The following is a 17,248-nucleotide window of genomic DNA, read 5'->3' as shown; positions in this document are numbered from 1 at the left end:
TCCCTACCATAACTTCTTGCGTCTCAGGAGGCTAGATCATGAAAAGATTGAAAATATTACAAATTCTTAAACTTAGCTAAAGAACGCACAGTGAGAGGAAATTACAGTTACAAAGCCAACGAATAACGACAGGATGTCGAAAAATCGTAGGTAATAAGTAAACCATACATAGGGGACAAAAGCCAATTTCATATTTATGTATTACAGGAATACAGTGTGTTATTAAAATGTTGAATTATTAACCATTTTCGAGAAAATTACGAAAATAAAAGAAAATTTTTATTTTCAATTCTACTCTTTCCGATTTTCTGGGAAAACGGCATAGATTTTACGAAAAATGTAAAAATAGAAAATTGCAAAGTATACTTTTCTTTCCAAAGAAAAAACACGATCAAAATTGGTCCATAAATTGCCAAGTTATGAGCGTTGAAAGGTGACCAGCATCTGGTTTATCACATCTGTACATAGTATACCCAGTAAGAAGAAAGGACTGGGTAAGCATAAAATGGGTTTCTTCCAAGCAGACAACTGGCGAGTGGTCGTAAATCAGTTGTGTCAATTCCTCACGGTGACTACACAAGCCATTTAGGTTCCACTGAAGAAGCGCCATACTGGATAAAATCAACGTTTAAGGCGAACTTTCCCACGAGGTCCAATTACAACCCACTCCGTGTCCATGAGTTCGTCCTCTACCATGTCAGACTTCAGAGAAACTTCAGGTGGCTTGCAAACGGTCTCTACGGAGAGAGAACCGTATCGTTGAGCCTGCGTAAATGCTGGCTAAGTTTCAGGCCAGCGAAGTAAGGGGATCGGCGAGTAACTGGAGTACGCCGAAGACAGTCACTAACACGTGGGGTTTCCGTTTGTAGAGGCAACTGGTGTCTTTGGATCAGAACGATTCGCAGGCAGAACATCAGTTTGTGTGGAAACGTCGGACGTCTGGGTCGCCACGGACTTCCGAGGAATAGCTGCAACGGTGGCAAATGGGACAAAAAGCGAAAGTGGAGTGCTTTCCTTTAAACGACGCTTAGCGTCAGCAGCTGAGATCTTCTCAACAACCATTAACTCTCGGATACGTTTCCCGCATTGAAAGGCTGGACAATCTCGAGACCAAGCAAAATGCTCGCCCTTACGGTTGACACAAAATTCCTTGGTCGCTGTACAGGGTTCCGCACCATGACTACCCTGGCCAGAATTCGCACAAAGAGCAGCACTCGCATTACACGACGTGCTCGTGTGCCCGAAATGCTGGCATATGAAACAGCGCAGGGGACTAGGAATATAAGGGCGTACCTTCAGACGATAATAACCAGCCTTGACGATCAATAAATTGACACAACAAGATTATACCATACTTTGAAAATTGTTCTTCTGAGGAGACATCATTGTCATTTTCAAGCAGTAACTAAGTTCTCAAGGCTCAGTCTCGCGTTACGAATAATTCTGCAACTAAAGAAATAGTATGTGTTGATGCTTTCTCCAGAATAACATATATACAACCTATAGTAAAACCTCGTGCGTTTCCAGTTTTCCATGGCTCATTGTCTGTTGCAGAAGGAAGATCCTCAGAAAATGTATTTTTTGAAATTTTCCTTTGTGCATTACGTAGTATGATCATGTTATTACAGATTATTGTATATTACAGATTATTGTAGTTACGTAGTTGTTTTTATTGCACCTGGTACAAAAATTCCTTCCTAATCACTTTTTCAAGGCTTACTATAAATAATAACAATTACCTTCATTTCCAGATTAAGCGTTACTTCTCTTCGCAAATTCTATTACTTGTATATATATATGTTGTCTTTTGTATTCCATGTGTGTAATTCTTGTACTTCTTTCTTTTGTTATTTCCACAACTTTCTTATATATTTGATTCTAGTTACTGTCCGCTCGTCGTAATTTTACTATCTGTGAAAATATGGTTTTTCTCAGATATTAGAATGAATGAATGTATAGGGGTTAATGGGGACGTCAGCAACAAGGCTATATGTCCCCGTCACGATTAAAACGGTTGCTCTGGACTAAAAGATTTAAAGAGAAACGTTAAAATACTAAAGCGCAATAAACAAAGTGCTGCTAAATAAAAGGAGAAAATCAAAAGATAAAATAAAATAATAAATATGCTAAAACAGATAACAATAACAATATATGGAACAAGAAAAGCTAACAGAAATTAAAAATTTAGCAGCAATAAAAACCAATAACACATTAAAATAGCTCAGAGAACGTGAGCAACCCCACAAAGCTGTAACAAAGTCAAGTACCCGGCGAACTATATCACGTGAATCCCCAAAGCGCGGGTAAGAACAGAAGGCAATCCGAAACGTTCTCTGAGAGCTGAGCATTCAGGACATTCAACAAGAATGTGCTGGAATACTCAGCGGGACTATACACTCCTCACAGTACGGACGGTTCAATCTCCGAAGCAAGTAGCCATGCGTCAGATGAGAGTGTCCGATACGCAGGCGCGCCAGGAGCACTTTATCTCGACGACGATGGCATGAGGACGTACGCCATTCTCCTAGGAGGGGCTTGACTGCATGTAACTTATTCTCAATGGCCTGGTCCCAATCGGCTTGCCAGTGAGAGCGCATCAATATGTGAAAAAACGAATGAAGATCTGAGCAAGGAAGGCTATGCTCCAGTGCAACCCCCGGCCAAGGCGGCGTTCTTGGCAGCTGTGTCAAGACGTTCGTTTCCCCGGATGCCGACATGACCCGGCACCCAGCAGACAACGACGACACACACCCTTTTTGCTGCAATTGATGGCATCTCACTAGAATGTCCTGCACGAGAGAGTTCATACTAAAGACATTGTGTATACTCAGAACCACGCTCTGAGAATTGGTACAAACAAGCACACGACGTAATGAAAAAGTGAGAGCATGGTCCCAAGGCAAGCTTAAGTGCAGTCCATTCAGCAGTGAACACGGAACAACAGGCGATGCATATTGAATTCTGAGCTGCCCTCGTCGGTTACAAAGGCACAGCCTACAGAATCACCATCCTTAGAAAGGTCCGTAAAAAACATACTAAAATCGGGGTACTGATCTAACAGTGCGGCACACTCTTGCTGGGTACACCTGGGAACTAGTTTGCTGTTTCGAACGCAGAGGACAAACGTAAATCATGCCGAGGTAGACGAAGCAGCCATGGTGGAATAGAACAAAAGCGAACCAACGAAAGAAAGTGCCACACGAAGTTCTTAAGTCTTAAGAAGTTCGCTCATCTTTGTAACTGGGGTCTTCGACGCAGAACTACGCTTGGTGTGCCAAGTTCGTTTGGGTGGAAACGTCGACGGTCTGTGTAGCTACAGATTTGCGAGAACTAGCAGCGACAGTAGCGAAGGGAACAGAAAGCGAGGAAGGAAGGCTTTCTTTCAATCGACGCTTCGCATCTGTAGCAGAAATCTTCTCAACTACCATGAGTTCCCGGATACGCTTCTCGCGCTGATAAGCTGACAATCCCGAGACCAAGCAGAATGCTCTCCCTTGCAGTTAACACAGAGGGGCTTGGTCGCTTTGCAGGGTTCCGCACCATGGACTACCCTGGCCACAATTCGCGCAAAGAGCAGTACTCGCATTACACGACTTGCTGGTGTTCCCAAAATGTTGACATTTAAAGCAGCGCAGAGGACTAGGTATGTAGTAATCGAACCTTTAAGCGATAGTAACAAGCTTTCACAGACTCCGGAAGCGTGGGCAGACTAAAAGTAAGAATCAGTGACTGGGTGGAAACAAGTTCACCTGACTTCTTACTCTTGATGCGAGCTACGTCTATAACGTGTTGGTCCGCTAACTCCAACTTAATCTCCTCCTCGGTGGCATTGAGATCCTCACCCCTCTAGAAACGTTCACTAGACGATGAGGTTCTACGGACACGTTTACCGGGCCAATAGCTTGCAATTTCTGTAGTTTCGCTGTTTGCTTCTCGTCCGTCGTTTCCACCAATAAAATGCCATTCCGCAGTTTCTTTATCTCTTTAACCTGTCCGGCTTGATGAGTAATGACTTTATTGATTACAAAAGGGGATAAGCCCTTAAGAGCACTCGGACGGTTTTCCTCAGTACTGGTACTATCAACGTCTCTCTCTTTAATTACAAGATATCGGACAACAGGGGTTGCGATACTTGTCTGTTCCTCAATTTCACTATCAGTTTGTTTGGACTTCTTCCGTGAGGGAGAGCCCGGTTCAGTTTGAAAAATTTTTTTACCCATAGAAGTAATATTTAAATGAAACATTTATAAAGAAAAAATGGGTGTGAGGTCACATTAGGGCGTTAACAGGGGAATTAACGCTACCCCCTGGCAATCCCTTCAGCACGCCCGACACCTTTAGGATCAGCGTGGGGCCGACGCCGTCAAGGGGAATGGGAGTGCAACAAAACCATTCCCGTCGACAAAAACGCGTGGCCCGGAAAAGGAAGAAGTAGAACAAAACAAAAGAGACCTGACCAACAAGAAGATAGACCCCCACCAGCCCAGGAAAAAACAAAACAAAACAAAAAGGTGCGGATTTTTTGGTATTTTCTAATTTTTTGTTGTTTTTTTAATTATTTTATGTTTTGCGATTTTTTTCTTTTTGTTTATGTTCAAAGACTCAACACCTCGGACAACACAAACACTGGACGTACACAACAGTAGGCCGAGTGGGTGCACTTCCTCCCCAAGTGGAGGAAGACGTCCACTAGACCTGCCTCTTCCCGACTCCCACCAACCACCCGCGAGTCCGGTAGCGGTATTCGCGGCTGAGAGGGCCTGCAACGATATGAAGATGAGGGGGTGATACATGAATGAATGATGAAGCCGCCCTCTCAGCTCCACCCCCTCCCCGACGATGACGGTCCGCTACATGGAGGGGGCTCAGATATTTAGATTAGCATTTCTCACAGTTATATTGTAAATCATTATCTTTTATATGCTTGTTCAAATATTTTAACTGTTTATATTAAACCCATGGACTTCTGTTTCATGTTGCGAAAATTTCGGAATTTTATTACCTAAAACATACGTTAAAACCATATTAAATCCAAAACTCTATGGAGAAAGTGAATTTCGCAGCGTACTGAGTATAACACATACCAAGAATTTGAAGAATCCTTTCAGGGCTGGTGCAAAACCTACAGCCATCCACTGTCAAAGGAACAAGTCTGCTGTTTAGAATGCATAGACAAACGTAAATCATGGCGAGGTAGACGAAGTAGCCATGGTGGAATAGCACAAAAGTGAACCAACGAAAGAGAGGACCACATGAAATCGTTGCCAAGGAAACTGTCAGACGCACCGATGTACCATGGACGTGTAGAGCGAGGACGTGCAGCATAGCGCTCGTATATCCGACTACCACGGAAACATTGTCTACACGCGTGGTCTGCAATACAACGCATATGCGCAGAATAATTAAGAAGTAGTCTGTTGCGACGATATGCTAACGAAGGTTCATTGGCTTCAGCTTCAGGTTCATTGGCAATAGTTACTAATGGCGCCAAATAAACACAGGGATCCCATTCTGGCTTACTGTGTCAAGATGGTATTAACTGTCCAGCTCTGCTAGTATTATTTACCAAGAAGCTCTGTGTGCCAAGTATTTGGAGATGAAAATTGTTATGAAACTAGTGACAAAGTGTTAATTTCATAAGATGAGAAAACCAATCCTTAACCCATCGCAAGTTTTTTCCTTTCCTAGAAGGACTTGGATCAGAGTATGGTGATTTGACTTTGTACACCGAAGTTCGCTGGATGAGTAAGGGAAATTGCCTCAGATTATTTGTTCTTTTGAATCCCTGGGTGAAATTAATAATAAATATTTTGAGGCTGTGTTAGTCGAGCCGCAGAATCCGAAATTCAATTTCAGTCTTGCATTCATTCCCAACAGATATTACGTAACACCACAACGGATCAATTTACAGTTACAATGACAAAGCCAAAGTACGGGACAAGACGTTTGGGCGCGAGGTACATAGTAAAAAATCACAATTTACGACATATAAAGTAAGCTAGGCACTGAAAACTAATCGCGAATCAAGATGTATACATTTCCTACACTTCTATCTTGATCTCACCTCATTTATCTATTTTCTATCTCTATTTTATTTATTCATCTAAATTAAATAAAAAATATTTAAATAATAATCGTGTAGTGGTATCTTTTAAAATTTGCATTTGCTATACCATCTTGTCTAACTAAAAGCTGTGAAAGACGGGAAAGCAAAGAAAGCTTTCATTGGCTCTCTAGGACCAATCAGAACACATTGTCCATGATAAACGGCCAATAAAAATCACTTTAATTGTTTTGTTTAATTTTCGATACTTTTAATGAGGTCCCCTATATATTTGAGTCGGCTTGTACAGGATTTTAGTATTTGTCTAGTTAGTATGCTTATGAAGTATGGTTTTCTCAGATTGATTTCAGTTGAAGTATGGAAGTGTTATCAAAAAAGGAAAGGTTCAAATTAGTAGACAACGGGTTTCAATATGTTTTCGACAAGGACAGCGTGGACGGAACAAAAAAAAAAAAATGGCGATGTGAAAGAAAGGCGGAAAGGTCGTGTTCACACAGACGCCACAACTGGGCAGGTAACTGTTATTGATACACAGTTCAAGGACATATATCAATAATTGAATTGCAATATTAACTATATTAACAATAAACAAATAATTGCATTCGTTCGTAATATTTATTGAAATAGTTTGCGATATTCCTTGGATGTAAAAATGTGCAATGAATATTCATCTTATTAATATTTTGAAAAGTAATATTAATTTTAAAAAATAGCTAAGTACTTTCGTTTTCCTGGCTTTGGTTTAGGCCTAGTTTGGCGGCCTTTCGACAAATGTCCAGGCCAAGTATGAACGTGGGCACTCTGGGCATCCGTCTTCTACATTTTTAAAATTTTGAAATTTCAAGTTTTGTGTTCATGTTTCAGTTTTAAAAATTTGTTTGCTTAGGCCTAGTCTGGCCATTAAAAGTAATAAGTGGGTTGCGCCCGTCGCACGCTCCTTACTCCATTCATTATTACTGAGAAAGTAAGGCAAAAGCTAGTTTTTAAAAGCGTTTGTGGCATTTGTTTAGGCTTGGTTTGGGTATATTTTGACAAACGTATGCCCAGAACCAGTATAACTATGGGGAACCCTTAGATAAATTTTAAAAATTCTGAATTATAAACACACCAAGTTTGTTTGCGTCTATATAGACCTAGTTTTGACATATTCCAAAAAAAAAAAAAAATGCGTTGTGTCAGGTTTACGCCACCAATCCAGTTTGCAGTTTTCAAAATTTACCTTTACGTCTTGCTTTTAAGATATTATTATTATTATTATTATTATTATTGAAAATTCCGGTGTGCCTTAAATTCGAACACGTGTTACATTCGAAAAATATGGGTGTATTATGTGTGTTAGTGTACTATCAAAGGTACTGAATGCTCCTACCATTATGTACTGTTGCTGATTTTTTTCTTTCTTCGCAGGTGCTCCAAAGAATGAACGACCACAGCCATGATAGTGATGCTTCGGGCATTTTTTTTTTTTTTTTGCAACAGTTCGAAATACTATTAAATGCAAGGCACAGACAACGATAGAACTGCCATCTCAGATCATTACAAATGAAATAAAGGAGCTTTCTGTTTCTGTCCTAGGGAAGACGCATAATGTAGATGCCCTTAGGAAGTTAGTGCAAAGGAAAAGAAAAGACGTTCACGTTGCCCCACCTCAGCCTCGACGCTTATCTGCTACTTTTCGAAAATTTATTATTTTAAAATAATTTTATTTGCATCAGTGTTCTGAAATAGTAATCAAATTTTGCAACTAAAATCTCACCCGCCTCCACGAAACGTGAGTTTAGCCTCTAAGGACATAACTAGAAAACTTTCAGAAACAGTAACTCTGAAATGACTTGTCGTAGGGCTAAACTAGCCGCACAAGCGTATTTCTGGTAAAAATTCTAACCTTAAAATGACTCCCTTTGCATTTGAAATTTCGAATTGCAATCAAAGATGGCAGCCATGCTGATTAATAGCACCGTTTGATGTGTGAGACCACTTTCAAGTTTCATCATTTTCCCTCAACCCGTTCGCAACACATAAGAGTGGTGAGTACTTTTATTTCAATATGTATATTGATAGATTGTGTGAAATCTCCATAGTAGGTAGATTTTAAAATCCACCTAAAAAGCTTATTACAACCAAGAAAGTACTTATGAGAGTTACCAGCAAGAGGGTTAGTAAAAAGGGGTCGTGATATGAAAAAAGTTGTGAATCTATACTGAAATATTCTGTACCCAATACATTGTAATCTTAACAGGGATAAAATAAATGAAAAGATCGGTTACATGGAGTGGTGCTATTCAACAAGTTCGGACCGGTTCGCTAGAACCGGTTGTTAAATATTTCGAGCTCGCAGAACCGTTTGTTGTAACCAGACATAACAGTGAAATTTACCCAGTTATACCCAGGAACATTGTGAGCTAGTGGTCTACTATGCCACGCTTAATTGCATGCATGGAGAGCATGCCCGCGACCGTTTGGTCTATTTAATGGACGGATTCCGCAAGAATGTAATGTACCCCGCCCGTAGTTGCACAATATACGCTATTGTTGCTCGTGCACGAAGTGCACCGTCAAGATTTGTCCCTTAACCTTGACACCTAAGTGTGTCACCCCCATTCTATGAGGGAGTGGGATACGCCACTGCGCGGCCAGACCAAAGTCCTGAGTGCCTACCAGTAGACCTACTGGTTGAGACAGACTGCTAGCGAGTCAGTCCTACCATGCTCTGCAGGCATGGCGCCCGAGCGTTATAAGGCAAGCTCACCTCCCGCTCGTGCCAGATTCCTGGGATTGGCTTCCACAAGCTACCGAATCCCACGGTATGACCACAGCCCGGCAGATCCAACCCAATCCGGGGCCCCAGGCAACGCCCGAGGGAGCTTGTTCAATCCCGGCCCTGCCTACCTCTATCGTTCAACTGGCAACCGCCTTGTCGTGTAGAGGTACCACGCACACGTCGAGATACTTCCGTATCTCATCCCGGACCCAATGGTACGTGTTGAGTCACCATTTGACTTTGGTGCCGGCCCATGTCCCACGGAACTTCCTCCCTTTAGCATGATCAGAACCGTTACCCAGATTCCTGGGATTGGCCCCTCCCCCACCTCCTGTTGGTCCTCCCGCAGGCTGGAATCCGACACTCCCCTCCGTTAGGGTCGTCCAAGCAATAAGGGACTTCCTCTAGTTACGGTAGAGGTACACCGTACATTACCAGAGCCAATGACTGATGTAGACCGTTTGCTCAAAGGCAGACATTGTCATTTGAGAGCCGTGTCTCCCCTGGTAGGCCTGCCCAAACAATACGGGGCTACCTATCTTTAAAGTGTTTAGGTACCACGTACACGTTGTAGCAAGGCTACCTGTCCGAATCCCAATGCTACGTGTAAGCCACCATTAGAAGGGACAACCACACTTTTCCTTCGGTAGGGTCGTCCAAACAATACGGAACTACCTCTTCTTACGAGAGAGGTGAACCGTACATACCAGACCCAATGGCTGATGTACACTGTCTACCTTTAAAGACAATGGCCATTTGGGAGCGGCGGCTCCCCTGGTAGGGTCGTGGCTCCTGCACCCAGCTCACACTACTGGGACGAAGGAGGGACCCACTTCCTCAGCGCTCCTGAGGTACGAGTATGCGTTAGGATACTAGGTATCCCATCCCGGACCCAAGAGAACGCATTACACTCTCTTTGAGGGCAGTACCTACATCATCCTCCCGGTAGGGCATTGGATCCGCCCACCCAGGGCACACCAACTACCCACTCTTTTTAGCGTGTTGGGGTACCACGCAGCCTTATCTCCCGGACCCAATGGCAAGGCTTAGTTGCCCATTTCGGGGGATTCCCAAGGGCTCACCCCCGCCGGTAGGTACGGCAACGGAAGCTACCTACCCCACTGAGGACGTGATGGGGTCACACGTACTCTTCCAGATCTAATGGCACGAATACCTAACACGAAAAGGTAAATATTAGTACTATTGATCACATACATTATGGTAACTTATAGAGACCTATGATTTTTTTTATCGACAATCTTATTCATTATCCAATAGGAAGAAATAGAATGTATACATACGTGTTCCGTAGATACTTCTCAGTATGTTATGTCTTCTCGATGGATTGACTCTTTCTATATATACATATAAAAAACTAGGATCTGCAGAAGACATTAAGTAAATAAAATAAAACTACTTTTGTCACAAGATTTCGTACATCCGTCACGTGCATCTTTCTATAACTTGAAATAAATATGTTATTTGTCTCCGTTTCGTTGCACTTTTCAGCTTGTTTAACACGATTTTGCACAGTGGTAGTGCGCTCACCCCTGCTGCTTGGGGTCCCGGGTTCGATGTGTAGTTGTCTGCTGGGTGCCGGGTCATGTCGGCATCCGAAGAAACGAACGTGCTGACATAGCTTCCAAGAACGCCGCCTTGGTTGGGGTTGCACTGGAGCATAGCTTTCCTAGCTCCGATCTTCAGAACCATTTTTCCTCTTTGATGCGCTCTCACTGGCAAGCGGATTGGGACCAGGCCCTTGAGAATAAATTACATGCAGTTAAGCCGGTACTAGGAGAGTGGCGCACGTCTTCTTGTTCCCATCGTCGAGCTGAAGTGCGCCTGGCGCGTCTGCGTATCGGACACTCTCATCTCACGCATAGCTATTTGTTACGTCAAGTGAACCGTCCGTATTGTGAAGAGTGTATTGTCCCCCTAAGTATACAGCACATTCTTGTTGAATGTCCTGAATACTCAGATCTCAGACAACGTTATGAACTGCCTTCTCTACTTACCCGTGTCTTGGGGGATTCTAGTTCGATTCTTGACCGGGTACTGCAGTTTATTTTTGCATCTGGGGTTGTTCACGCTCTCTGAGCATTTTTAGTTTGTTGTTACTGTTTTATCGCTGCGAAATTTTTATACCTCCTCTGAGATTTTATTGTTTTTTCTTTTATGTATTATGTTCTTTTATGTATATCTTTTATGTATTATTTTAGCTTTTCCCGTTTTTTAGCAGCGTTTTCGTTCATTTACCCTGTCTTCGTTTTAGCCTGTAATTCCTTTTTAATCTTGCAATCCTGAGCAACGTTGTTGATCGTGACGGGGACATATAGCCTCGTTGCTGACGTCCCCATTAACCCCCATTCATTCGTTCAAACATTGTGAGCGTGGGTTTTCCCGGGGGTTCTCCCGTTTCCTCCCACTTTCTTCATTCCACCATTTCATTCATTACTCATCATCACCGTCTCCTGTAGTGTAACCGGCATATCCGTGGGACGTAAAACACAAAGATTTCATTTTTTAACACATGATTTTCTGTCTTTCGTAGGTCATTGTGCTCCTCTATTGTGGAGCTTGCTTTGGAGTTGTTACTGCGTGTCCCATCATCATGTACCATGTCCCATACGTTATTAAACTGCAACAAATGGAGACTTTGCGGGAGATTCAAGAGGGATTCGTGTCTAAGGCAAGGATTTTGATGTTCAGAAACATGGTTAGAGCAACAGATGGTTGCCACATCAAAGTCAGTGAGTCTAACAGACTGAGACAGCAGTATAAAAATAGAAACTTGACTTATTCTATAAATTTACAAGGGTTGTGTGACCAGAAAGGAATGTTCATAGACATCTTTTGTGAATATTCCGTCTCTGTACATGGTTCAAGGGTGTTAAAGAATAGTTTCTTGTACCGTAATTCCATGTATCCTCCACCAGGATACTTCATTGGAGGTAATTGTGACTATCCTTGTCTTGTTTCACCGATTGTTATTGTCACGCCATTGAAAGAGCACGGTTGGATTAGCTTAACAGAGAAGCAGACACATTTCAATCACAGCCTTAGTAAGGCACGTATAACTATTGAAAGAGTTTTTGACATGATGAAAGCACGGTGGAGATGTGCATTTACGAAAATCCTTGAAATTAGTAAACTTGACCGTGTGGTAAAAGTTATAAGTTCGTCTTCTGTGCTCCATAATATATGCATTTCTGCAGGGGATGTAATACAAGATGATAATATAGAAATTCCCCCAGTAATAGAACGGCGTAACAAGAATGAGGAAACTGGAAATAAGTTTCGAAATGAACTCTTCGAGACATTTTTGCATAATCGTTAGTTGCTTTTGAAAAGAGGAATTGTTTCACTAGTTAATTTACGTCGTTCTCAATTTCTTCAATTCTCTTATTTTGTCGTATGTGAACAAGGTTGCTATCTATAAGTTTATGAATGTCATGGTAAATGTTCGTTCTTCTAATTTTCACTGATGTTACTTACAAATTTATTTTATTCTTGCATAATGTCTACGTGTATTATATTTTCTTTCTTTTTTTTTTCAATGTTTGTCATTATTGTATGTCACGTTCAGTGAAGCTACTAACAGATTATCTTTTTAGCGAACGAGCTAAGAGTAAGTCAATAATTTTAAATACTGCTACAAATTGGGCTTCTTAACTTTGCTATCCAGCTTAAAAATTTAATTTGGTATTTTCCATTTAGCCCTAAAGATTCTGTCAAGTAATAAAGCTTTAAATTCACGAACTGTTCAAACCAAGGGCAAATTACGTACGCTATGTTTACCGTGACGGCTCTAAACGAAGAAATCGAATTTCTGTCGAAACAAGATATCATAGAAAGAGGACATACTGAATTAAGAATTAGTAAGAGAAGCTCCCAGGGAATCGATAGTAGGAGGCAATTTAACACCACGTCCAAAAAATGTAAAACATAACTTGTTTCACATATCTAAATCTGGTGACATACGTCCCGATCCCTTTATGGATATTGTAGAAACAAGGAAGGATTTCTTAAAGTGCCGGAATTGATTGCATACAAGAAATGCATTACGTATCTTTGAAAATGCATTTGTATACTGAACAGCAATTTAAAACAGCAATTTAAACAAGCGTAAAGAAAAAACTTAATCCGGATTCAACCGGTTCAATCTGCAGTAAACTTAAGTGGTATAACAGTAAAAGAATGTACTGTTATGCGGCAGCGTTTCAAGTAAGAGAAAATGAACTTCCGATACCTTTGGCAGAAATTATTTCTCGAGATCACACGGTACCGGCTTTAATTCATTTCTTTTCTAAAATCAACAGGATTTACATTTTCAAAATCAGAAATTCGATTAGTTGAAGTAGACTTTAGTTTCGGAATGATACACAGTGTAACGAAACATTTCAATAGTGAAAGCCTGGTTTCTTACTTACAAAGATCGTGGCTAACATGCATTGATAAGGCCAAATTTCATGGATCATGCATTCACATATGCAATGCACACGTGTCAGATGCATTTTTCATGCATCTACACAGAACAGTGGTCCTTAAGAATACAACTGTTTGTCGAAATATAATACAAGTTCTCCAACAATCTGAAACATTATCAGAAGCTACATATTGGTTTGAAGTGGTATGTCGATTACTTTATTCCAAGAAAATGAACAAGGAATATGTTAAAGCGAAAGAAGTACTACAAGAAAAAGTTGGTGAACACACGTATTCTTTTGATAAACATATGGCAGGTACTATCTGCAACAAACTATTACGTAAAAATTCTCCATTCTATTACTATAGAGCGTCCCACCCTTAGATTGCAGTACAGGAGCAAATGGCAATGCTTTTCCTTATGCCCATTGTTGCCAAACTTAGCCTGAATTTTAGAAATTGTTTCTTTTACTAGGTATGAATAAATTATTATAGAACATTGTATTCTCTATTAAATAATCTGTTTTTCTCACATCAAGAAGAAATTTAAAGTATTGAAATAAATTGAAAGAGTGAAATCTTGCTAATTGCAAATTCTAACGTTGCGTTAAATATATCACGTCATAAGTTCGGAACTCTAAGAGATACAACGATGAAACTTATACAGATATTAATACCATATTTGGTGCCAATGTTGGAAAAGTTTGCATTCAAAAAAACTTTTTGAATTTTAAAATAAAAAATAAAATGTAACAGAAAGTGCATATACTATTCCAATGCAATATCTAAAAAGTTGACTAGTGAGAAACTTTTTTATTTTTCAGGTTAGATGGGGGTGCAGAGCGAGAAAAATATTGAGAAAAGATTGAAATTATTTTTAAAACATTTCGCAGGTCAATATCTTTCTTTATTTAGGTTTTATGACTTTTAGTGTTAAGCATCAACTTTCGAAAGCGCGTGCATCTGACCAGAAGAAAAGCAGTGATAAATCTTGCCGATGATATTTTCCTTATAATGTTTGTTTTAAAGTTACTGATGTAGAGTATTGTGCTATAACGATGAGTGTTTACTGTTGACGGTATGCGAGCACGAATCTACTGCTTAACGGAAGCATATTCGCAAAATCGAATCCTGGACCTCACCTACGATAAACATTGCGTCAACTCCACTCAATCTTACGTTCCACTACTTACTTCGCTCGTTTTCCTTGAGTTGCACACACACACACACACACATATATATATATATATATATATATATATATATAACCAATATCTATTATTAATAAGTCTCCTCATTCCTGCTGATAAAAAGTTATTAGTTTTGTAATTGATTCATTTATAGTAGTCCTTAATGCTGTTTCAGATGCTGACAATTTTGACAATAAAAGTTGGTTTCGTTTGCAATTCCATTTCTCTTATTTACTTTGAATACACATATGAAAATGGCAAAAGCGTTCATAACAAATAACTTTATGAGCTCACAAAGCAGAATGAAAGGCCTCTTTATTCTCCCCTCCCCCCCCCATGCTTCTTTAGGAAGCAGGTTTGATAATTCTGTTTGGTTTTGTTTCCTCGCCCAACGATCTGTATCTTTTTGGCTGTCACTATACGTGATTTAAAGTCACAACTTCCGCGTTTGTTTAGAACGGACATAATTGGGTTTCTTTTCATTCTTCTCCCGTTTCCAGACTGATAGAGTGTCAGAAGTGAGTATAGAAACTAGGGAGGCTCAGTTCCTATTCACCATTGCATTTGTCATAATCATCATTATCATATTTTATTGGCAGGCCACTTGCTGCAACTCAGAAGCTTCCACGACCCACGGTCTTCGGTTAACCTCTTCGTCTTCACGTATGATTTTTCTATTTTGATATCGTCCAGTAATTGTAGTCTCTTTTCCCTGCCACCATACCCTCTAGCACGTCCTTCATGATACAGTCTTAAAACATCGGAAGTGGGGAGAAGCCGCCTTCACAATCTACTTTATGATGTAACTTGTTTGACAAACGGAATTGGATTAGCGGATATTTTGCTTACACAGACGAATGAGCATTCTCGTACGTCACATTTTCTCGTCACTTATCACTATCACTCTACTCCAGTTTTCACTCTTATCCAAATTCAGTAGCAGTATCTTACCCATTGCTATTCCTTAGTTTGCCGCACAATCGGTACAGGAAATTTGTGTGTGGAACTGTTTAGCCTGCCATTTATTTCAATCATATGTTTTCTATTCGTTTCATATGTTCTCTCGATTTCTTATTGCTTCCATTAAAATTTTATTGCAACGATTTATAAACCATCATTTAAAAAAAAACAACTTCTAACACACAATTGTTAGACTGTTATTTCGTACCCTCCAACTCGCCGTTCTAAATGAATTTGCGCGATTGGAATGACCAAAGAGTTAAAAATATATGAATTTAAGAAGGATTTATTTACAGACTCATCACTCTTTCTGTCTTTCTTGTTCTTTCTTCGAAAGAAAACATACGGCGGAAGAAATGTGGCAACAGCGCGCTCCATTTACTCTGTACTGCAATCTAAGAGTGGGACGCTCTATAGATTGTAACCGTAAAAAAGTTTAGAGATATCTCAAAATAAAGGATTTACCTGAACTAGAAGAAAACGTAATTTTTCCTGATAAGGCTTGACACATTTTACTAAACTTTTTACGCCATATCTAGCATAATTTCATCATTAAAAAATGCAACAAATCAGCAAAGACAAAGCACCAATGCTTTGGTTGAAGGTCATATCAATTATAGAGAAAGATACTTGCTGAGAAACAGATTGCGGAGGAAGCCTGGGCGGCTGATTAGGAAGTGAACATACGACTTAAGAAGCGAGGTTTAGAAGGGAACGCAAAGAACGAAAGAGAAAACAGTTATCTCAGAGACAGACAACAGTAAACGTTTGTTTTATCCTGTACATGAGGACTGGCAAAATGTGTTTGTAATTATTAACCAAAGCATATGCAATACAACTTCAATTGAAAATCAATTAACCAGATCAAACGAAATTATATGAGTTACAGGTGGCGGAAATTCTGCTCTCCGATTTTTAGTTATCCTGTTTCTTGTTCAGAAGATTAGCATTCAATAGTGAGGGAAAATATTACTGATTATATGATGGAAAACGAAGAAAAACTTTCCTGCTATGCTTTACGAAGTTTAAGCTTCGAAGAGCACATTTCTTCTATAAAGCTGGACAGGATGTGGGTAACTGAAGGCGAACTCTTTGCATTTTCAGCTATGTTGAACATTGTAGTCCTGACTTATACCAAATATGGTGATAAATACACATGGTATCATAATGTGCCGTATTGATTGCAGTAAAAATTAGACAAAATATTTATTTGCAACACGAAGGCCTCATCCATTACAATCTTGGCACAGGAGTTTAACTAATTATGGATAAGTTTTTTTTTTTCGATCTGAAAAGTTGAAAAATGTAATGGAAGAAGTTTCAAAACCTTTCAATTAGAGACTTTGCTACACCACACTGTACCATTCTCTGTATTCATCGAAGCTATCGCCGATAGATTATCAACCTTTACATTCAGTTGTCAAACATCTCAGAGAATTCTTTTACAACTTTGGCACTAATATGTTTCCGAAGGATTGCGTGTTTTACAACCAGGTCAGTGTTTAGCTTGAGACACGTTGGCATAAGGTGCCGCATGCAGAAATTACTTTGAGAACTAATGAAGAGCATTTCGGGGCTGTATCTTTGTCGTTCATCTTTATTTCTGGCGCTTAAGAGTGGTAAAAAGTGATTTAGTGGCCTTGTATTTACATAAATTTGAAATGTTATAGTGACTAGCCAAACGTTTCCGGAGTAGCTGCCTTACATTCATGATTTGATGAAAAGCAGTGAAGCATGTGTCTACTAAAAAGTTGCTAAAATGTTTCAAATTATAAGAATTATAAATTTTAATTTGATTATAAATTTTTTTACTGATATTGTACTTCTAAGTCCTTAAAAACAACCAAA

At 40.0% G+C, this 17,248-nt stretch overlaps 1 protein-coding gene across 1 annotated transcript; it reads left to right on the top strand.

The window, feature by feature from the left end:
- Positions 1–11,436: 11,436 nt before the first annotated feature.
- Positions 11,437–12,162, top strand: LOC145689559 (uncharacterized). Its single transcript, XM_081763737.1, has one exon. It carries the CDS (start codon positions 11,437–11,439, stop codon positions 12,160–12,162), a length of 726 nt encoding a protein of 241 aa, XP_081619863.1.
- Positions 12,163–17,248: the final 5,086 nt, after the last annotated feature.

This window comes from Thermobia domestica, chromosome 7, assembly GCF_964235325.1.
Source record: "Thermobia domestica chromosome 7, izTheDome1.hap1.1, whole genome shotgun sequence".
In the NCBI taxonomy this organism is placed as follows: domain Eukaryota; kingdom Metazoa; phylum Arthropoda; class Insecta; order Zygentoma; family Lepismatidae; genus Thermobia; species Thermobia domestica.
This window is presented reverse-complemented; position numbering and strand designations above follow the sequence as displayed.

Excerpts from the sequence above, each read along its gene's own strand:
- LOC145689559 (XM_081763737.1), top strand. The coding sequence starts at position 11,437 with ATGTACCATGTCCCATACGTTATTAAACTGCAACAAATGGAGACTTTG.